The sequence below is a fragment of the Pseudorca crassidens genome, chromosome 1 (genome assembly GCF_039906515.1).
Source record: "Pseudorca crassidens isolate mPseCra1 chromosome 1, mPseCra1.hap1, whole genome shotgun sequence".
Lineage (NCBI taxonomy): Eukaryota > Metazoa > Chordata > Mammalia > Artiodactyla > Delphinidae > Pseudorca > Pseudorca crassidens.
The window spans coordinates 181889923-181912370 of NC_090296.1; the positions used below are offsets into that span (position 1 = coordinate 181889923).

Sequence of the window (22448 nt, forward strand, 5' to 3'; positions counted from 1 at the left end):
CCCCATCTCCAAAGAGAAAGACCGAGACCCAGGTAGATGCACAGGCTGATGGCTACAGGTGCAAGAAAGTTGACAGAGCCTTAAGTTTGAAGATCCGGAAATTAAAGATAAAATTTCCAGTGGGAAATACTCATGATAATAAACGAAGTTAGCAAATTAAATGAAATATGAAACACTGAACAAATTGTTTTTGATATTTCAGGAGGCACACAGAGTTCATGGGGAAAAGAGAAAAGAACTTTTTTTTTTTTTAAGTTCCCAGTCTTAAAACATGAAGACAGAGTATGCAGAGTTTCCCTGGCCTAGTTTTTAACCATTATTCTGAAAATCCAGACTAGTCACTGCTGTTGTCAACCAGCAACATTTTGTGGCACACACATTTCCCTATTTCTGTAGTTTTAACTTATGTTTCCAGATACTGCATTCGTTTATAAGGATACCTTTATTTACAAAGCTCTAATACCAAGGTGGTAAGAGTTCATGTATTTAACAATCATGTACCACGTGAAGAAAAATCAGTCAATACATTTGTTCATTTAACATATTTCCTCTCAATCAACCACTCGTAAATAAAAGAATCTCAGTTACTAAGACAAATGTAGAAGGCATCTTACATGATCTACATCTGGACATTCCTGTCTCTTCTGGAGAGTAGGACAAAAAGGAAAAGCAGACAGGCATAGGTAATTTGGGGTTCAATCTGAAATATGCTGAAACTGAACTCTTATCAACTTCTGTAATATAATAATTTAGCTCCGTTAGTCTAAGAACTTTGCTGTTTTCCAGAAGAGTTTATGGGAACATCTGTTTATCTACCTATCTTTTTTTAAAGTGTCTAGATTTAGAATATTCATGTGTCTCATATAAAATTCATCTCAATTAAAATCTTTTTATCAAAAGATTTTAATTCCATGTAAAATTTATTTATTCCATTTCTTCTTATATACCAGCAGCTTTATTAAAACCACGCAGAGTAATGTGTTCTCAGGCCTGACTTTGCATCTTAAAGTGTAGTGACAAAATGATAGGATTCTTACTGTCCTGGAAACCTGCAAGGTAGCATAAAGAAGTGCTTTTTTCCACATTTCCAAATAGGAGCCTTAGCTCTATTTTTTCTGCCAAGAAGCCCACCCCGCTACCCCCAACACCACACACACCACAGTATGGCCATGTTCACCAAGAAAACATTTCACCTTGTGTCACCTCCAAGGATGTGGTGAAATAGACGTGTCTGTCCATGTGTTAAGAATGGTTCCAGTGGATAAATGCGAATCACAGCTTCTTCCATTATGTTAAGGACTCCGGGCAGGGATAGGGGAGGAAGAGCATGATATGTTTCGTGGAACATCTGTGCTTGTTCTCCTGTGCTTTGAAAGTAGACATGCAGATGCATTTTTCCCATTGTGTGACCTGGACTGAAATGCATGAAATTACTATAGACAGATTTTTTCTTTCAGAGCATTAAAAGAATTTGCAGTTCTGTTCCCTGACAACATCTGGATGGCAAAACAGTGTGTCTTCAGAGCACAAAACATTTCCCCCTTCCTCACCTTGGTTACCCACCTCCATCCATGCAGTTTCCAACTTTCCAGCCCTTTTCCTGCCACGGGCTGGCCTCTGCTCAGTCCGAAACTATAGAACATCCATTGTGAATGGTAATTACAGATGATTCTTTTAGAGAGTAATTCTTTGAAAATGCATTATTTCAAGCACGTTTCCACCTCCTTTATAAGTCATCTTCAAAAAACAAAAAAATCAGTATACACTTCCTGACTGAATGGTAAGCTTCCAAACAGGGAAAATGCACTTGACCAAATATATTAAATCATGATGTTCATCTCATCTGTTCTCAGGAATGATTGGCATCCCTTCAGAGACCCACTGTTTACACACAATTTCTGACAACCAACTGTACCTAGGCAGCCTGTTCTTTGTCTTCTCCCTTGTCTCCGGGGCAGTGTTTGTTATAACTTTTGGTGGGTGACCGACTTTAATCTCAGTAATCCCGTCAGCTCCTTGCAGGATTTTTAACGCCAAGTAGAGGGGTTTTCTTGGACACCTGCACGTCCAGATTCCCCATCAACACATGAAACTCTCATTAACCTGAGAGGCCCATGTAGATCCCTGAGAAATACATGGAAAGTCAGTGTAAAAGGATGCTGTCTAAGTTTATAGGCCAAGAGCCTGATTTAGACCATTGCCCCCATCTGCAAGTCTTTAGTTTCTAGAAACTCATCCTTGTGTTTGATTTTGAAACCAAGCTTTTAGAAGGAGGGAGAAAAATTAAAGGCGTGACTTACTGCAAAACTAATAATAAACAAGCCATTTTGTTGGTGCTGAAATAGACAGATGCTGTCTGAGTACAGATGTGTGTTGATCTTGAGTCATTTAGAAATCTCCCCAGTACTGCAGATAATAAAACTTTATGGGGAGCATAGAACAACAGCTTTTGAAACAGAAATAGACCTTACCTGTACCTGTTTAATATTTTCTTGGTCTTTCAGGTTTAAAAATCTCTTTAAACTGCTGCTAGATGGAAAGATGTATGTGTCCATAACTGAGGTTCTTGCACCTTGGAAAGGTGTTATGTTGCCTGGCCTCAATGCAGAATTAGTATTGCTGCTTCTCCTACTGGGCTGCTTCTCAGAGACCATGAGACAAACACAAAGATCACAAAAGGCCTGAAACCTGCACCCAATTCCCAGCCACACAAAGCTACAATTCCAACATCGTATGAGGATCATATGTTAATTAGGTGAAAACTTGGAGACCTATAGTTAGACAGTGAAATATTGATGTTGCTAATTTTTCAAAAATACAGAAGTGGTCTGAGAAAAGTCTAAGATACCAGATACAGCCAATCCATAAATACCCTGTGGACGTCATGATCCCAAATAAGTTGGCTGTAAAACAAAAAGATTGAGAAGAGGTTGGAGAGCATGATAGATACGGCAAAAAAGTGATTTAAGCCTTGCTGCCCTTTGAGGTAACTTCTGGGAGGAGGGACGCTTCGTAAGTTAGTGAGAGGTCTTTTGAGAAATAGATAAAAAAGAATCCTTCACGTGGCATGGACCTGGCCAACAAAACTCATCATCCAGCAGACCTTCCCTGTAAGTGGTGAACTTTTCAAAGGACTGGAAATTTTGAGTAGTTTTAATATTTGCAGTTTAAACACCAAGATAAGAATAGTCATATTCCTCAATTAAGGGTACAAGTTTGGGGCTTCCCTGGTGGCGCAGCGGTTGAGAGTCCGCCTGCCGATGCAGGCGACACGGGTTCGTGCCCCGGACCCAGAGGATCCCACATGCCGCGGAGCGGCTGGGCCCGTGAGCCATGGCCGCTGAGCCTGTGCGTCCGGAGCCTGTGCTCCGCAACGGGAGAGGCCATAGCAGTGAGAGGCCCGCGTACCGCAAAAAAATAAAAATAAAAAAAAGAGTACAAGTTTGTTGCTCAAATGCTAACATTGGCTTAACAATGGGTAGCTGGCTTTATCTGGAAGAAAGGAGTTTCAGGTCTTGCCAGCAACGCTGAACTGACAGAGTGTTGAATTTAAACTCGGCAAATGTGTATTGAGCGTTTGCTAAGGATGAGATGCTGCAGGTCGGGCTAGGTGAATTTAAAGTTAAAGAGGGCTCTGTCCCTCTTTCAAACAAGTTACAACAATCTAGCTACTACAGGCAAAACCACACACACACACACACACACACACACACACACACACACACACTCCAATTACCCACATGACTAAGGGAAGAAATATTAGGGTCACATTCTTATGTTTAATGTGTGTACCAATGCTTCATTATGACTCTCATAAAACCAGGAAAAATAACTAAATGGGCTATGCATTGGTGTTTTTGTTGGAGAGAAGAGGAGACCGCGGCTTGGAATGGCTAATTAATTTGCTAAACATACTCCAGGTGGTTCTTTAATATCAAAGCCACAGAGGTGCTCCTGGGGCCTGTGCTTTTTCGCCACCGTGCGCTGCCTGCATCACCCAGGTATTTTTCCCTGTAGCCCTAGAGTTCATTGAGGGTATTTAATGCAGCCAGTTCCCTCTATATTGAGATTTATCGTTTACTCGACTTTTTCCCTCACTGACGAGAGGGCAGGAATCTGGTAACCTTCCCTCTCTTGCACCCAAGTATCTAGCACTTATTTGTGTGATAAAAGAAGAATCTCCAGCCACCAGCTTCCCTCCACAGTGCAAGGGATATTAGACACGGAAATACCCACCACCGGAAGCTCATGATCTCAACTCATGGCCCTCTCTTTAATTGTTTGAGGAGCAAACAGTGTGATTTCGACAGCAGTGTGGACTCCTCAAGAAAACACGCAGTTTTGATGCCATTTCATTGAGATGTTTTCTTTCAAACGTAGATATAAATGGAGGGTAGGGCTGGACAGTGTGCCCTGAGACTCAGGAGAGAGGTATCTGGCTCATGCAGACTGAGGGTTAGGTTTATTCCCAGGAATGCTTGGATTCCCAGAGGCAGTGAAAGCACACATTTTAGCAGAATTAGCTCAGCAGTGCAGTGCATGGTCATGAGCTGAAAGTTTAATTACCAATAAGATTGCATGGTCTCTCTGTCACCAGCCCAGCACTTCCTGGCCTGGACCCATGGATTCCATGAAAGCCTCTGCAAAGGAGGATGTGTGTTGGGGGCTCGGGGTGGGGAGGACACTTTTCCCTGCTCTCTAAAGGACTTTTGCCAAGAGATACTAGACAGAAGGAGAATGTTCATCATATCAGATATTTTGAAATGCAGGAAATTGGCTGGGATTTTTTTTCCTGTTCCTTCTGCCTTTAACTCATCAACCCTGACCCCTTCCACAGCCAAAATCTTATCCTATCCTATGAGGTCCAGTTTGAATGATTCAAATGACCTCTTTTCCGTAAAGCCTGAACTTTCCCCTTGTGCATGTAATCGTCTTCTGGACCTCACAGCGCCTCATCTGTGGGCACGGTGGCCCTTCTTCTTTTCAGTCTGGTATTATTTTTCTCTGCATAGGCCTGCTTCCTTCCCGAGCCTGGCATACCATATATATCTATTGAATTTAATGGATTAAATGGTTTTATCTGAACCCTTGGCATCCTTCGGTTTACTTTAATTTCACACTTTCAGTTTAAGCGTCTACAATGCGTGAAGCACCATTATTGGGCTTTAAGACACATCCGTGTGGGCATGCACCCTGGCTCCGTGCATCGGTTTACAGTTTGCCCGAAATGTTTTTAATCATAAAAGCAAGAATAATAAATGCTTTATCTGCATGATACAGTCCTACTGAAATTATGTGTGGAGGTCATAAGTTCTTCTGTTACATTTTAAAATGGTTGTCATCCAGAACACTCTTTAGTCATTCTTCCATTACTGCGCCCCCTTTGTTTTAGCAGAGACAGACATCAGAAGCAGAGATCCGTTCACACAGTCTCCTTGATCTCACAGGATGTTGATCAATGCGGAGCAATTCCTGCCCATTAAGCCTTCTAACTAGGAGAATGCTCCCCTAGTTTTCATGAGTATTACAATAAACAGTTAATGGATGGAACCAAGAGTTACAGCAGAAGAGCCTAAACCAGCCTGTGTCCTCCATGCAGGAGATGCTTGCTAAATCTTTGCTGACTGAATCTTCTAGCAAGAGCCCATGGTACAAGGGTCCTATAGGCATTTGACTAGCTCTACATCATATTTATGCATATCTGAGGCTGGTTACAATTTTTTTTAAAACGGTAGCATATTTATTTTTCTTTCTTAAGACATTTCCACTATGCGATATTTACTACAGAGTTTGTAGGTTAAATTCTTAACCAGGTTTCTAGGGATTACATTTGTTCTGTTCTGAGTACTTATCCTCTTTCCAGATCAAAGTATTAGGCTCAGGTTTTCAATTTAGTGTAACTTACAAATAAGTATTCAAAAAATGTTAATAAAAATATTAAGTCCCTGAATCTTTTACCGCCCAGTAAGAACTCCTAAGTATCTAAGTTGGAAGAGGGGACCATCTAAGTGTCATCCTCCTGACTGAGCTGTTAAAGTTTCTGAGGTCCCCATCTGCCAGTGAACATGGTGTTGAAGTAATGAATCTTCTTCATTTTAAAGAAAAACAGAGTTTTCAGGTTGGCGTATGTCTTAAAAATGTACAACAATCTTTGCCAAAGCCTAGGCATTCGGTCAGCCTTTCTCTTTAACTCTACATAGAACTTTCCAATTGTCTTTGATGCTGATTACTTGTATCGCAGAGTCTATAGGAACCCCCATACGATCTCATTTTCTCCTCCTTTGTTATCAGAATACATTGTGTCCTGGTGTCCAGGTTTTACAGGTTTATTGAGTAAGAGAGGAACTCAAATGTAATATTTGTTTTCTCTGAACACAATTATATCTGTTCTAGAAAATATAGAAGGGAAAAAGAAGCCCTCAGATTTTGCATGGAATATGTGAAGACCCCTCCCATATTTCTCTTAAATTGATGTCATCAGTGAAGCTGAGCGTTTTCCGGTGGGTGTCACAGTCCTGTTGCCCTGCTCTCAAAGGTCTTTGAAATGCTGCATCAGACACCCTGAGGAGATGTGGACCCGCCGTGCTCTCCTCCCAGACAGTGTCCTCCTCTTCAAGTTCCATCTTCGTGGTTTCCACGTGGGAGTGATTTGGGTAGCTGGGTTCTGGAAATGTCTCTAGTTGAGATGCTGGTATTAACCTGCAGTACGGAGTCCCTTTCCTTTCCTCCTGCCGATGCCACTTGCCCGTTCTAACAACTTCAAGAGATCTTACTCTTCAGAAAGAACCACATGGCACTCCAGTTCCAAGAACATATCAGAATTAAATATTTCTTCTTTAATTTGTTGCTCCTGGTTTATGCCAAAAATATTAATGTGAGAATGAAAGGATATGCCAACATCCAAAGGCAGTGGAGCCCCACAGCATAATCTCCTTTATCAGCCAAAGGAGACAGAGGTCAGCCCTTGTTTGAGGACTTCATTTGTCTTGTGCTTTCCTTGTTGTTCTTTTGCGCGAAGTACAGTGGCATCAGGGAAGCCAGGCTTTGCACTGCATCTGGGCTGCACAGCCTTATCTAGTGTTATTCTAGCTGGTTGACTCAAGTCTTCGGAAAGGAAAATTCATCAGTTCATTCACTTGGGATTGTTTTACTATCAGCACAGGCTTTGTTGCAACCAGTAGTTTGCTTCCACCCAGGAAAATGCTTTCCTTTATGGAAAAAAAAAATAATTCAAGCAATTAAGACGAGAAGAGAAAATTTGTGACGTTCTCCCTGCACTGCACTTTTCTTGCTCTTGGATATTTGTGTTCTTTACCAGAATTTTTAAATCTTTTCTCATTATCTTTTGCTAAAAATGATCTGTCACCACTGTCTTGTTTTTCAACAGCATGAGTGACTCATTTGTAAAATTTGGCTTTCCAGTAGTCAGTGTAAATGTTAAACGGAGTCAAAGTAATCATAAATGGTTTCATATTCTCGATAATTATACAAATATGTAATTTCCAGAAAGAATATCTCTAAGATTTAATTTTTTGTTCACTAAGAAATTCTAAATTACCTTTTGATAATTGTGCTTTTTAAGATAGGAATTGAGGAAGAGCATGGGTGTAGCGGCATATACATGGGCCACCAGTCTGATCTGGGGTAAGTCCTGGCTTAATCACTGACAAGTTACGTGACTCTGAGCAAGGTTCACACATCACTTTGTTCCTCAGTTCCTTGTATGATTGTTAAGAGTTGAAAAGATAATGTATATAAATTTAGCCCTTAATAAAATGTCTGACACGTAGGGGTTGCCTTATGAATTTTCTATATATAATAGTAATTTTAGCCATCCGTGTTTTTTCTGTGTAATACAGTAATCATGAAAAATACATAAAGAGAGAATTATGTCACCAACTATAAAATGGTTGTATTCCTACTGGCAACTATAAGAAGTCCAAGATCCTAAGTCAAGGAACATGATGATCAGGTGCTGTGAATTAAGCCCCCAGATCCTGGAACAGCACCGATGTTCAGATGCTTAGGCGTTATCAGAAAGCACGTGTGTTATCTAAGGAAATGAGACAATTGCTTAAAAATATTTTCTTTAGCTTGTAGTGTCTAGTGATGAATTAAACAGCTCTTTGAGTCATCAGAGATGCTCTAAAAAGAATCCGACACACTCCACCTCCCCCCACCAAGAAAGTATTTTTCCTGTTTTTAATCAGACTCCAGTTCTTTGTCCTTTATTTTTTCAGGCTCTTGTACTGACCTGTCTTGGGAATGTTAAAAGCCTGGAAACACTCCCTTGTCAATGCTTGCTCCATGGGCAGTATTTTATTGAGCAAGACAGATTTTTCATTTTAGAAATGAGACTTTGCACATTACGACGTTACCAATAGCTAGTTGTGTATTATTATAGGAAGCGATGATGTCTATTTCACGGCTGGCAGGCTGCATGCTGGTATTTAACCAGCCGTTTGCAGAGGTTTGCTTCACGATGTACCGCACGATGCTAAAACGTGCCCTTTGTCCTCCAGTGATTCCCAGTAAAATGTGTATCTCTCCTGGCTTCTGTTTATCTGGGGATTGTGTTTCCTGTCATTACTAAGACAATGCCATGGCCGTAAAGTGCATGTAGGTTAATACCTGTAGACATCTTACAACGAAGAGGGAGTTGGAGGTGGACAGTTCACCCCACAGGAGCTGTAGGACACCATCCTCTGCCCCCCAGAAGGGGATGAAGACAGCTGTTTTCTTCTACTGGTGTGCCTCTCCCCACCCGGGATGAAAGTTGCGCTTTCCTCCTCTGTGCCTGATGTCTAGCTATGTCTTCTCTTTGTGTGGGGAGCACAGTGAAGATAAGATGTAGGTAGACATTCTACCAGCAGTGTTAGGCTTTTATATTTATATTGGAAACAGGATGTCGTATGGGGTCACTTCTGCTAACAGTGATAAGCTAACTCAGAGTGGCCACTTGAACTCAAAAGGAGTTTGGTAAACTTCCGTCAAATTGCCTACAGACCATCAGATAAGTACCAGATGTTTATGTTTGTCACACACACGGAGTGAAACGTTCCACAGTTTCAGTGAATGCAGTTGACGTTCAGCTCTGTGCTACCCGCCCCCCCCCCCCGCATCCTCCCACCCCATCGCCATCACCCTTAATGTTAAACAGAAAGTACATCAAACTCAGATGTGAAATCACACCCATCTTCCAATTAAAAATAAAGCAGCTGTGAAATAATGAATGACATTCTTTCAAAATAAGAAAATAGTGATGGGAGCAGAGCTGATTGGATTTAGGGAAAGCATGTGGCCTCTATCGCTGCGGAGCACAGGCTCTGGACGCGCAGGCTCAGCGGCCATGGCTCACGGGCCCAGCCGCTCCGTGGCATGTGGGATCTTCCCGGACCGGGGCACGAACCCGTGTCCCCTGCATCGGCAGGCGGACTCTCAACCACTGCACCACCAGCGAAGCCCCATGTGTGTCTGAATTTTTAGGAGAAGAAGGGAAATATTGTTTAGGATGATGAACCCTCCAAAACACAGAGGGCTACCATTATGTAGAACTGCTCGGGGTTGTGTCTTTGTCTCTCCAGCTGCCTGTCTTGGGTCGCCAATCTTGTCTACTGGATGTGAGGTTGGTGAGAGCTCATCAGATTCAGAAAGCTAGCCCACCGAGAGGACGGCCGGATTTTGAACGGTGGTCGTGACAACTGATTCTTTTGGCCTCCGAATGAGCAGAGCACAGTAGTCTTTAGAGATCAATCCATTTCTTGACAAATAGTGTCTCTAGCGGTGAGGGAAACATGGTAGGTTGTCTAGTGATGTTATTTCATTCATTCATTTCCTCCCCATTGCCTCTGCCCTTCCTGTTCCCCCTTCTCCCTAGAACAGCCTTTCCCTTTTTACCCACTTGTGAGCTCCTACTGTGCATCTTTCAGTAGGTGTCTTAGACATCAAAGTCAGCTGTGAGATGTGTCCAATCCCCCTACCTCTCCTTCCCCCGTGCATTGCCCCATCCTGTAATCTTGTGTTTGTGTCTCCCATTCTTGCTGCTCTTTGTATCCTCACCACTTAATACAGAACTTAGTGGAAACGCAGTACTAAGTGTCCACTGGATGAATGTCAGTCAAGGTGAGTAGAAGTGTTCACAGGCGGCCGACTGATTAAATAGATGATGCTACGGTCAGGCCATAGAATACCATGCAGCCATTGAAATTGATGATGTAGAAAAATACTTCTGGCATGGAAATATATCCATAAAACTAAACGAAAAGCAGGATATCGAACATAGAGGTAATACGACCTCATTTTTACAATAACAAAACATACACATGATGGTTACATATATTTTGCATAAGGAAATAGAACTCTGGAAGGCTATTATCAGCCTTTATTTCCTATTGGTGGTCTTATGAAGATTTTAATTTCTCCTTTAATCTCTTCTGCATCTTACGAATTTTCAATAGACATCTATCACTTTTCTATATAGAAAAGCAGATATTCCTTAAAAGAAATCGTAAAAGTCTGGATGGAAGTAGAGGAAAAACACAGTATGATGAATTGACAGATGGAGACCTGAGCTTTGCACTAAACATCTTCGAGTCAGAAGTGCCTTATTCTGCCCATCAGACCAAAAAGAGGAAATAGTCATTTGCAGTCAAAAAAAAGAGGAAAATGTTCTTTTAAGTTGACAAAACTTTACATGTGAAGGCACAAAGACAGAAAAGGCATATCTTGTGTTAGGAAGCATAAATACTTTATGCGGCTGGAAGATACGGTTGGAGGGAGGTAGATGCAGCAGGTGAGACTAAAACAGCAGGTAGATCGAGGCCAATGTCATGATTAGCAGAGATGGCTTCAGCCCTGGGAAAGGTATAAACACCCAGGTGTTAAGTCCCTCTGGGTCTCCTGACAGATACCTGTGGTGTGAGCAGTTGGGCTTCTGAGGCTGAGAGTTATCTATCTCCTCCCAAACTCTCTCAGGCGCTGAGGGTCTCTGTTAGGGCATTCCACAAAGGTCCCCAGGGAGAAAGGACTTAAAAGAACCTCTGTGGTGTTGCCAGTGAGCATCTCCACAGTGCTGGTCTGCGTCTTGGTAGAGTTCTGGGTACCATTCAGTTTTTTGTATTGTTTTTCTTTGCGGTACGTGGGCCTCTCACTGTTGTGGCCTCTCCCGTTGCGGAGCACAGGCTCCGGACGCGCAGGCTCAGCGGCCATGGCTCACGGGCCCAGCCGCTCCGCGGCATGTGGGATCTTCCCGGACCGGGATACGAACCCACGTTCCCCTGCATCAGCAGGCGGACTCTCAACCACTGTGCCACCAGGGAAGCCCGCCATTCACTTTTAATTGCAGTCGTTCAAGTCCCAGTCCTAATCATTTGGTGAGGTTGTCATTCATCCTTTCTAAACCCAGTAGTAGTAATGTTAGGAAGAAAAATGAAATGAAATTTCAGGTATCCCAGCACAGTGAGCAAGAGAATCTGCAGAGTTTTAAAGCACAACAGGAAACCTTATGCAATTACAAGGGGAGGTTGTGAATGCATTTCATTGCTGTTGAGAAAAGAAAATACCTTTTCTTCTTTACGAGTGATTCATACGTATGCTTTGGGGCCTTTCAGTCTGGGACTTTCATGTGTTTTCATGTCGTTTCATGTGTTGGCACCCGGTTAATTTCAGTCAATGGCTCCTTCCTTTCAAGTTAGTTGTTTCTAGTGCCTAGGATTCTTCTAGTTGACCACCAGTTAACTTCTTTCTTACCTAGTAACTAAATCTTACCCTGAGAACAAAATTTTAAAAATAGAAGTACAGCCAGGGAATGAAGTTCTGGAGTTATTTCCAGTCAGCCTAAGCTGCATATACACTCATGGGAATTTAAGCATTTCCAAACTGAAGAGCCATTTGTAGGTTTGACAGGAAGAGTTTATTTGCACAGCTCTACTTCATGCCCCCTTGGATGTCAAGCTTTTAAGGACCCTTCAGGTTGAAAGTGGATTCGGTATTAGGCATGAGGGCATGACTCAGTGGACAGTCAGCAAAGCACTAAGTGTCTGAGATCATCTGAAAACAGTTGAAAAAGTTCCGTGCAGCCATGTCTAGAGTACCCATTAACTTTCAAGTTGCAGCATTAGGAAATCAGAGTTTTTGCAGCAACCTGAAATCATCTGGTTATTTGTCCAGAATAGAGTTAGGTTTGGGCTTGCCAGATAACATCGAGAAAAGAACACCCAGTTAAATTTGAATGTCAAGTAAGCAATGAACCTGTTGTTAGTATGTCCCAAATATTGCATGGGACATACTTATACTAAAAACATTTGTTGTTTATCTGAAATTCAAATTTAACTGAAGAGCTTGCATTTTTGTTGGCGAAATCTGGGAAACGTGGACTGCCTCCGTTTTTTGAAATTTGTACACAAATTCATACAAAGTACTAGTATTCACTTTTGGAATAAATGCAAATTCCAGTTAACAAGTATAGGCACTTGATAAAATACATTGGACAAATACTTATTTGTAAAATTAAGATTTAGAACATCCACCATTATTATCTTAAAATATTTATTGCTATTAAAGGCTTGCTCTTTTTTCTTTTAAATCTGGTGAAAGCATTTATAGCCTAGACTTTACATCTTAAAATTCAGGAAAATGAAATAAAGATTGTTTTACATTGAATGGTATCCCCTTCCTTTCCAGATGAAATCTCCTATTGTTGAATTGTGTTAAGTTCAAGTTGGCTTCTCTGTGGCAGGGACATTGCTGTTTTTCCTGGATGTAAGTCTTGGTTCAGTTTTGAAGGAATTGGCAACCTGTTGATTTAACTACTCCAAGGGCCTTCAGGAAAAGCAATTCGTGGAAGACAATAGCCGTTCTTCACGAGGCAGGCTGTACATAAAATGGAAATTCTTTAGCTGTTCATGACCCATGGGCACTAGAGGGTTAATTGAAATATTGTTTTCAGAAAATTGGGTTGTCATCTAGCAACTGGAAAGCAGGATTCAGAAGTTGTGGTTGGGGGTGGTGGTGGTGTGCTTAGGGCTTTTGGGGGGTTTTGTTTTTTGGCTTTTGTCTCCGTTTTCAGGGAAAACAGCCTCTTACTAGTGAATATAATATACGGTTGAAATATCTTGTTACTCTTAATCAGTTGTAACGTGCAATTACTTTTTGTGTCCTTTACAAAATATTTGCCAATATTTGTGCTTCATTTCTTTAAAATCTCTGTATTATACAGAAATCCAATAAATAGAGGACATAGTAGAGGAAAACAATTTTATAGGAATAATCAAATGTATTCATAAAAGGAAAATATTTCTAATATAGAGAAACTGGTAATGATTTTTGTTTTAAGATGATTCGTGGTTATTAACAATGGAAATAAGGAAAGTTAAAGAAAAAATACCTATTTCACTTTTCTGAAAGCATGGAGTCCTAGGAAGTCTGAGAGGGAAGGGGTCTTCCGGGTTATCTGGTCCAACTCGTTCATTTTACAAATGAAGAACTAGAAGCCTAAAGATGAAGTGACTTGTCAGAGGCCCTATAGAGCAAACTCAAGGCAGAGCCAGTACTGGAACCTTGAGGGCCTGATCTCTGTCCTTCCCATTCACATCACAGGGCCATGGGAACAACTCAAGCCACTGCAGACCTCTGGGATGCAATCAGGGACCTTGGGCTTTGGTCACCCTCTGGTCATCACTACTGTGGTGCCCTCCAGGTGGCCCAGCCGTCAGGGGTGTGAGAAAGTCTAGTGAGGGATGAAGGTAAGGCCATTGCGCTGAGGAACATCTCCCCTGGAAACTCACCAGTGGAAGCTTGTCAAGTCCTAGCTGTTGTCCCACAGAGGCATCGTTCCTTCCCAGATTGATGCCTGGGAATCCTTCTGCCTCTCAAGCTGAACTACAAGGAGAGATACGGCAAAGGAAGAAATTTAGATGGATCAAAAATCCTAACTTTGCCCTCCTTCCCTCGACTCCATTCCAGATTATAAATCTATGGCCCGTTTCTCAACCCGCAGTACACACAAGTGCTTTCAGAGTCAGGATTGTTCTGATCCACATTCTGTTTGGAAAGAGGTAGGATGCTGCAGAGGGATGGGAAGTGGGATCATGTTAGACTCAAGTTCTAGTCCAGGCCTCTCCGTATCCAGTATGTGAGCTTATCTTGTTTGTCTTGATTTTCTATTTGTAAAATGACATCTATCTATTAACGTGCTGTTTAGAAAGTATTGTGAATCTCTTAGAAAATACAGTAACACGATATTGAACCCAGTTTTCTCTTTTGTACCAAGGATCAAGCAATCTTGGTGGCAACGATGAGAAAGGTCTGTTTTTTGGCCATTGCCAACCTAGGGCAGCTGCTGTCTTATCGTATTGGAGGCTTTCTTGGGGTTGTTGATGCCGATGGAATTAGGGTTTGTTGATCCCAGGTGGATGAAAACTACACCATGGTACCCACAGGAAAAGATGCTCCACATTCCGGACGTACAAGGATGGGCAACTGACAAGGCTGGTATTGTCTTGTAGGTAGACCTGGGCCTTCTGCGCTTTGTCACTGCTGTCGGGACACAGGGAGCTATTTCAAAGGAAACCAAGAAGAAATACTACGTCAAGACATACAGGATAGACATTAGCTCCAACGGGGAAGACTGGATCACCATCAAAGAAGGAAATAAACCTGTTGTAAGTTTTCCCTTCCACCTCCCCCAGCAATCGGGTCTTTGAAGTGGATGATCAATTTTCACTTGTTTGTTTGGGAGCTTGCTGTCTTGCCTGGTTTATTTTCGAATTGATTTAAAATGAAAAGTGCAATTAGAGGTTTAAATCTGACCAAGGGGTCTCATGTTCCCAGATCCAGAAGCCAAAAGGAAATTGTATGGATGTTTCCAAGAAAAGTCAATACCGGCCAAATTAAGTCAAACTCAAGAATCACTTTAAACCTCCCTCGGGGACACAGACTATGCACAGGATAAACACCGTCCTCTTAGAACCTCTGGAGTTGTTTTGTTTTGTCTTTCTGCCTGCGTTTCCTCATTCTCTTTCATAGATTGATCCTTTCTTCCTCTCTGTAATGGGCTGGTTTTAGAAGACTCCTTTTTATCTACCCTCTGTGGCTCACAAACTAATTTACAAGTGTGTTTGGCTGCTTCTGTGCGCATGAGCAGAACTACAGGTGTCCCCTCAGATCCCACGAGCCACACGCCACCTCCTCACTACTTTGCTGTGGAGGAGGCCGCACCATGCCCTGCGCCCCGGGCACTCTGCTCTGAATATTTGGAACTGAGATGTTTTTCTCAGCCTGCTGTTTATTTGAAGTTGTGCTTGCTCTGATTTACTAATCAAAAGATTTTGGAGAACTCATGCTTGCTGTCTCCCCCAAATTAAAAGCTTGCCCTGGAGGCCGAGTGAAATGCACAGAATTGGTGAGGATAGTAGCAAAGATCCAGGTAGCCTGGAATCCTGGGTTTGGGAAGAGACCAATTACCATGTCCTTGTCTCCATCTGGGGCATCCCTGGCCTTGATTTTCTCCTTCTGGGTCTGAAACTGAGAAAAGCCTCCTGGGTGTGAAGTGAAAGGCCTATAAGTACGCTTTGATTAGCTGCAAAGCCCTCGCTGTCCCTTGGGGCGGGCGGGAAGGCCGAAGACACAGGGATGCAGCTGCTCTGTGAACAGACCAGCACAAGACCGCTGTCTAGCCCCAGAGGATGTGGAATAGATCCTCCGTCTGGGGAAGAAACACCCTCATAGTCATCATTGGTGGAGATCTAGTGAGTAAATTTTGACCCTGAGTGTAATGACTTATTCTTGTTTTGGAGTCGTTTTTTGAAGGCATGCTTTAGTTTCAAACAAACGAAAAAACACTAATGCCAAGGACACACCAACATACAGAAGAACCCGGAGAGAGTAGGGAGGGCTGACCCCAGCTTTCAGGCCATCTCTTTAATCAATGAGCACTGTCTCTCCAAGACACGCTTCTCAGCCATGGTCCGCAGTGGTCCGCGTGGCCCGGATATGGGTGTGGGGAGCACACGAGGGCCATAGGGGCATCTGACATGCACACAGCTCACTCCTGGTCCATGATCTGGGTCACCTTGGCACACAGAGGGCCTTCCAGAGTAGGAGGCAGAAAGAATAAAGGGTCAGCAAAGACCTGGCATGTGTCTGCACCCTTTCACTGAACCCGAATGAATCCCCACATCCACCCGGAGTCCAGCTCTCGTTGCCCACCTGCCTTTCACTACTTTGGGGCCTTTCAGGCACACCCCCTGCCCTGCTTTCCTCAGAGAGAGTTGGCTTATGTACCTCAGCAACAGCGGCCTTCGACCACCAGCATTCCAGCAGCCCTCTTTCTGTTGGTGGCATGTGTGTCCTTACCTGGTTTTCAGCAAATATAAAATGCCTTCAGGGTGAACCAGACTGTGGTCCCTCCCTGAGGTGGATCCACTGGCCCTTGAAACACTGGTTTGGGAAGCTCTGCTCCTTCAGGCATGTCCCCATTATTCATCGTCACACAAAAATGCTTCCACACAGATTGTTTCCGAGAGAGATTTGCTGAAGTAAGACAGAAATCTAAAGGCTGTCACAGGCTGGGATAAATTCGATATTAAATCATCTCAGGAGAGGGATCCGGCTAACAGCCGACTTAGTAAAGCATTTGACCACCTCCCCTGGAGCAGGCCTCATGGGCTAAATGGAGTAAGAACTCCAGGCTGACTCTCCTAAGCCCCTTCTCCCAGGGGAACGGTGGTCCTCCTCCTCCTCCTCCTCCTCCTCCTCCTCCTCCTCCTCCCAGGACTCATCTGGGAAGGTGGGTGGGAGTCTCTGCACCTCTGATGGCCCAGGGATGCTCTAGCTACACAAGGCCTGTGACTGAGACATGGTGCTTTCACACAGCTGTCCCCACCCAGAGCTGGAGTAAAATCCAGGGGAGTGGAGGCTTTCAGTCCCATCTGAGACTGGTCGAGTGCCAGGGGGTTCCACGTGGCAGACAGTCCCCGTTCCTCAGAGATCTCACTGGAGGACACTGCCGTGGCGCCGTGCCCAGGCTGAGTGCCTCCGACAGACACTTGTGGGAAACCGGTTCGTGACTGGCACTCATTACATCTGCAGTTACATGCCTCATCTTTCTTAGAATAAAATGACTCATTTTTGAAACTAGAAACAGAAGCCCTGGGAAAACTGATTCTCCATTACATATCATTTATAACTCAGTTTTGATTTTGACCACTAACACATAATTTTACCAATAACTGAAAAAGATTAAAGTCTTTCATAAACGTCAGGGATAAGATCTTCCATCAAGAAATGAAGTTAAAAGGGAGGAAGCTCCCTGACCTCCTGCTGAACATAACCTAGAATTTTCAAAAAGTCAGACCCTATATTGAACTCAAAAAGCACTCCTTTGAGGGGTTCCTGGGAAAGTATAATAGTGAGAGTTCCCAAGAATTGTCTACAGTATTCTGTAAGTCCTTCTGATAATGTTAATAATTTTCCCACTTTTTTAGATAATAGCATAGTATTCTATAACAAATGCTATCCTTATAATAGTACCTCTGGAGGCTCTGTCCTTTCAGAAAATTGAATAGATGATTAGGACAACATTCTATATTAGACACAATTCTTTCTGATTGCCATTATTTGGAAAAATAACATGACAAATTATTAACACTACCTCAACCACGGTAAACAGTGAGGAAATTGTAAATAATTTGACAAGCACTGGTGAGAACATATTTCTGGATTTGTTTTCAGACAATCCAAAATGTCTGCTATTAAAGGGCCCTTCCTTTTTCCATCTAGATCTTTCAGGGAAACACCAACCCCACAGATGTTGTGATTGGAGTTTTCCCCAAACCCCTGATAACTCGATTTGTCCGAATGAAACCTATGACTTGGGAAACTGGTATATCTATGAGATTTGAAGTCTATGGCTGCAAGATAACAGGTAAGATTGAAGATCACCTGGGTTTGATTTATGTAAACTTTTAAATATTGGGAGAGTCATTTGGTGTAAATGGGGTTGGTCATTTTCATTTGATAGTTAAGAGCATACGCTTTGGATTTAGACAAAAGTGAGTTCAAAGCCTCCTTGTACTACTCGCTGGCTTATTTCTTTGGGCAGTTTATGACCTTTCAAAGCCTTAGTTATCTCACCTGGAAAACAGGGTTGTTGTGATAACGGATCAGCTAGTGGATACGAAGCATTTACATAGCCTGACGTGTGGTGGGTATTTACTAAGTGGTGCTTTTCCGCTAGACGGCAAGCTCCAGGAAGGCAGGTAAAGCTCCAAGAAGGCAGGTACCTTCCCCATCATCCTCTGTCTCCTCGGTACTCGGCACACTGACTGCTACTTAGTAGATTTACAATAAATAACTGTTGCGTGAAATGTTCTTCACCTGCTTTGTCTTTTTACTTTTTCTTCTAATTTACATATATATTTTTTAATTGAAACATAGTTGATTTACAATGTTATATTAGTTTGAGGTGTACATCATAGTGATTTGATATTTTTGTAGATTATACTCCATTTAAAGTTATTACAAAAGATTGGTTATATTCCTGTGCTATATATTATATCCCTGCATCTTACTTGTTTTTGTTTTGTTTTTTAACTTTTTATTTTACACTGGAGTATATCCAGTTAACAATGTTGTGATAGTTTCAGCCAAAGCAACTCAACCATACATATACATGTATCCATTCTCCCCCAGACTCCCCTCCCATCCAGCCTGCCACTTAACAGTGAGGAGAGTTCCCTGTGCTATACAGTTAGGTCCTTGTTGCTTATCCTTTTTAAATATAGCAGTGTGTACATGTCAATTCCAAACTCCCTAACTTTCTCTTCCCTCCACCCTTCCCCGCCGGTAACCATAAGTTCATTCTCTAAGTCTGTGAGTCCGTTTCTGTTTTGTAAATACGTTCATTTGTATCATTTCTTTTTAGATCCTACATATAAGCAATATCATACAATATTTCCCTTTCTCTGTCTGACTTACCTGTCTTTTTAATTTTGAGGTCTAGAGGTGGCCTCATCAGCTGTAGCTGTTCAGGAGGAGTTTAATTTACCAGAATTTCTCCTTTTACTCACTTAACTGCCCTGACAACTTTCTCCTAGGTTTTGGCTCAATATATGTCTATCTTTTGTTGAATGAATATGCTAACATTAGAAATCAATTTGTCAGTATTTCTCGTTTTTGAGTTTGTTTCTTCTGACATTAAAAGAACTTTAAAAGTCTCTGTTAAATTTGGAACAAGTAGGTGGATTATATCCACTTGAGAGGCGAAGATGAGGTACTGGGCGATTAAGTGGCGAAAAAGATAGGCAGGTACCGAGCAGGGAGTAAAAGAAGGTCCTGTTATTCTCACTGTGTTTCTATGGCGACCAGTACTGCTCTTACTTGTCCATTGATCTTCTTGTACAACCACTCTGTATTCTGAAGTAAGTAGCAGTCACATTAGAATTCCTTTCCATTTAAGTAAATACACTGCAAATTTTTCATTAAAAAAAAAAAGTACAGTGTAACCTCCATAGTAAGCTTAAAACTTCAAAGACAGAATCGGTAACTGATTCACCAAAAAGTAATTAAAAGTGAACAATGTTTAAAGATCTGAGAACTGGGACTTCCCTGGTGGTGCAGTGGTTAAGAATCCGCCTGCCAATGCAGGGGACAGGGGTTCGAGCCCTGGTCTGGGAAGATCCCATATCTAGCAGCTAGAGAAAGCCCGAGCACAGCAACGAAGACCCAACGCAGCCAAAAATAAATAAATAAATTTATTTTTTTAAAAATCTGTGAACTATCTTTCATATAACGTTAGTATACATATTAAGGGCGTTTAACTTCGCATTGCATGAATGCCAACACTATTGTTTTTATTTTTATCCTCTTAAGTATAATTATTTTTAGAGAAGGAAACTATTGACTTTTAAAGGAAAAAAAAAGATCACCTGGGCAGTTTTCCATGAAATTACAAGCAATTTGAAAAAGAGCTAATGAAGGAGGAAAAAAAAAAACATTTGTTTACAGTACAGTTCGTTTTGGAAAGTGAAAACTGACTTTTGATTTCTTCCCCAAATTTTATTTATTTCCATCCTAGAGACAGACTTGTTTATTGTTTTAGGATCTAAGCATTTAGAAAGTTCAAGTCCTTAGAGGCAGGAATTGGGTAGAGAAGGGCTTGGAGGGACAAAAGGGCTTTATTCCTTTATTTTTTATTTATTTTTTATTTATTTATTTTTGGCTGCGTTGGGTCTTCGTTGCTGTGCACTGGCTTTCTCTAGCTGTGGCGAGCGGGGGCTGCTCTTCATTGTGGTGCACAGAATTCTCATTGCAGTGGCTTCTCTTGTTACGGAGCACAGGCTCTAGGCACACGGGCTTCAGTAGTTGCGGCACGCAGGCTCAGTAGTTGTGGCTCGCAGACTCTAGAGCACAGGCTCAGTAGTTGTAGCACACGGGCTTAGCTGCTCCGTGGCATGTGGGATCTTCCTGGACCAGGTGTCCCCTGCGTTGGCAGGCAGATTCTTAACCACTGCACCACCAGGGGAGTCCCACCTTGGCTTTATTCTTGATCAGCAGTTGCATGAAAGTTCTAGGTCATTTTCAGAGCATTACAAATGTGAGAGACTACCCATAAATTCATAGAAACAAGGCCATCTGAGGGCAGGGTGGAAATTTCTGGTCCATTCCTCCCACCTAATTTCACGTCACTGTACCAGAAAAAAAGAAGTAAACTTCATAAAGACTCCAAATGCGTTAGTGTGAATTCTGAATTTCTGGCTCTCCTTTTAATTAAACAAAATCCTTGTTTAAGCCTGAACTGCCCTTTCTCATTTTCACAAGGATTTTCCTGAAAGGTAATTCTAGGCATATGAGTCTTTACAGGTAAACAAGGCAAATAATTTACTGGATTTTTAAAAATAGTTAAATGACCTAGTTATCTAAACAGAGGTCTAAAATACCATGTTTTGATATTTTCACACATATTCTATTTTACAGTTACTTTAAGTAGCTAATTTTTTTCAAATTGCATACTGCTGCTGTCTTAATCACGACCCCTAATATATTTTAGACACTTCCTAGTAAGATCTTTCTAGTAAGATCGCTACAACTGCCAAATAACTGATCAAAGCAGGTTTTGGGAGAGGCCAGTGTGTCATAACGATGGTCACACAGAAAGAAGGCGTGCAGACATATCCAGGCTTTGCTCTGGGCTGTCCATTTAGTGAATGAGTGACCATGGACAAGACCCTCAGTCCCTCTTATCTCCATCTCCTTGTCAGTCAGTAGATCTCCATCTCCTTGATTCAGCTGTAATGAAGATTTAAGTGAAAGGATTTTATAACGCTTGGCTTAGAGTAAATGCTCACTAAATGGTACCCAGTAAATTAAACAGTTCATGGTACTCAATAAATTGAACCTAGAATAGGCCCCAGCAAACAGAGCCCCTAATGAGACAATGGTATCAGTGTTTTCTTCTTTTTTTTTTTGTTTTTTGGGGCTTTTGTTTGTTTGTTTGTTTGTTTGCGGTACGCGGGCCTCTCACTGTTGTGGCCTCTCACGTTGTGGAGCACAGGCTCCGGACACGCAGGCTCAGCGGCCATGGCTCACGGACCTAGCCGCTCCGCGGCATGTGGGATCTTCCCGGACTGGGACATGAACCCGTGTCCCCTGCATCGGCAGGCGGACTCTCAACCACTGCGCCACCAGGGAAGCCCTCCGTGTTTTCTTCTTAATTACCAGAGTAGATAATTTTCATCTTTTAGAGGCCATGGTCCCCTCCGTGGAGACCAATGAAAGAAATACAAGACTGCAGGTTCACTGGGGGTCTGGAAGATGCATGAAAGCCGGAGCCATGTTTATCTTCTTTTCCTTGCGTCCTGTGTGCCTGGAACAAAATACGTGCCCAGTACACTTATTTCTTTAATGAATGAATGAACTGCGGTTTTATCCATTTCTTACGATAAACAAGTGACTGGATTGCAAAATTTTACCCTTTCCGCTTGAGTGGGCAAGCCCCAACTCAATCTGGATTTTTTTAAAAGAAACTGTTGAATTAAAAGTTACCATGAGAACACATCACTTGAATCCAAAGTCTCCAGAGCCCACAAGTTTTAAACCAATTTTTCCATTCAGAAATTATTTTTTAGAAATACAGCAATCCTGGAATAACCAGAGGATACAATGGTGGGTCACCATATAGAGAGATAAGGAAAACAAAATTGGAGCAAACCGTTCTACTTTGTAGGTAATTGACAAAGAAGCATTTTCATTATTTTGACAAGGTAGGCTTCATCATTTTGGCAAAGCTGGAAACTGGTGAAAATGCCCTTGCTGTCTGAGAACACACCACAAACGCTGTTGACTTTTTCGTTAACCAGAAGTTAATTAACTGCGGCTTCTGCACAGGTCAGCGTGTTCCTGTGTTGATCAGAGTTTGCAGGGATGATCTCAGGCCCTACAACATCCAGAGG

General features: G+C 42.2%; 1 protein-coding gene across 8 annotated transcripts in view; it reads left to right on the top strand.

The window, feature by feature from the left end:
- The window catches only part of NRP1 (neuropilin 1), a 142071-nt gene that overhangs the window by 80913 nt on the left and 38710 nt on the right, over positions 1–22448 (top strand). For all 8 annotated transcript variants that reach the window (XM_067702423.1, XM_067702413.1, XM_067702439.1 and 5 more), the window contains 2 exons: positions 14505–14660; positions 17779–17923. In XM_067702423.1, the coding sequence (XP_067558524.1) occupies positions 14505–14660; positions 17779–17923 (301 nt within the window). The remainder of the gene's footprint in view (positions 1–14504; positions 14661–17778; positions 17924–22448) is intronic.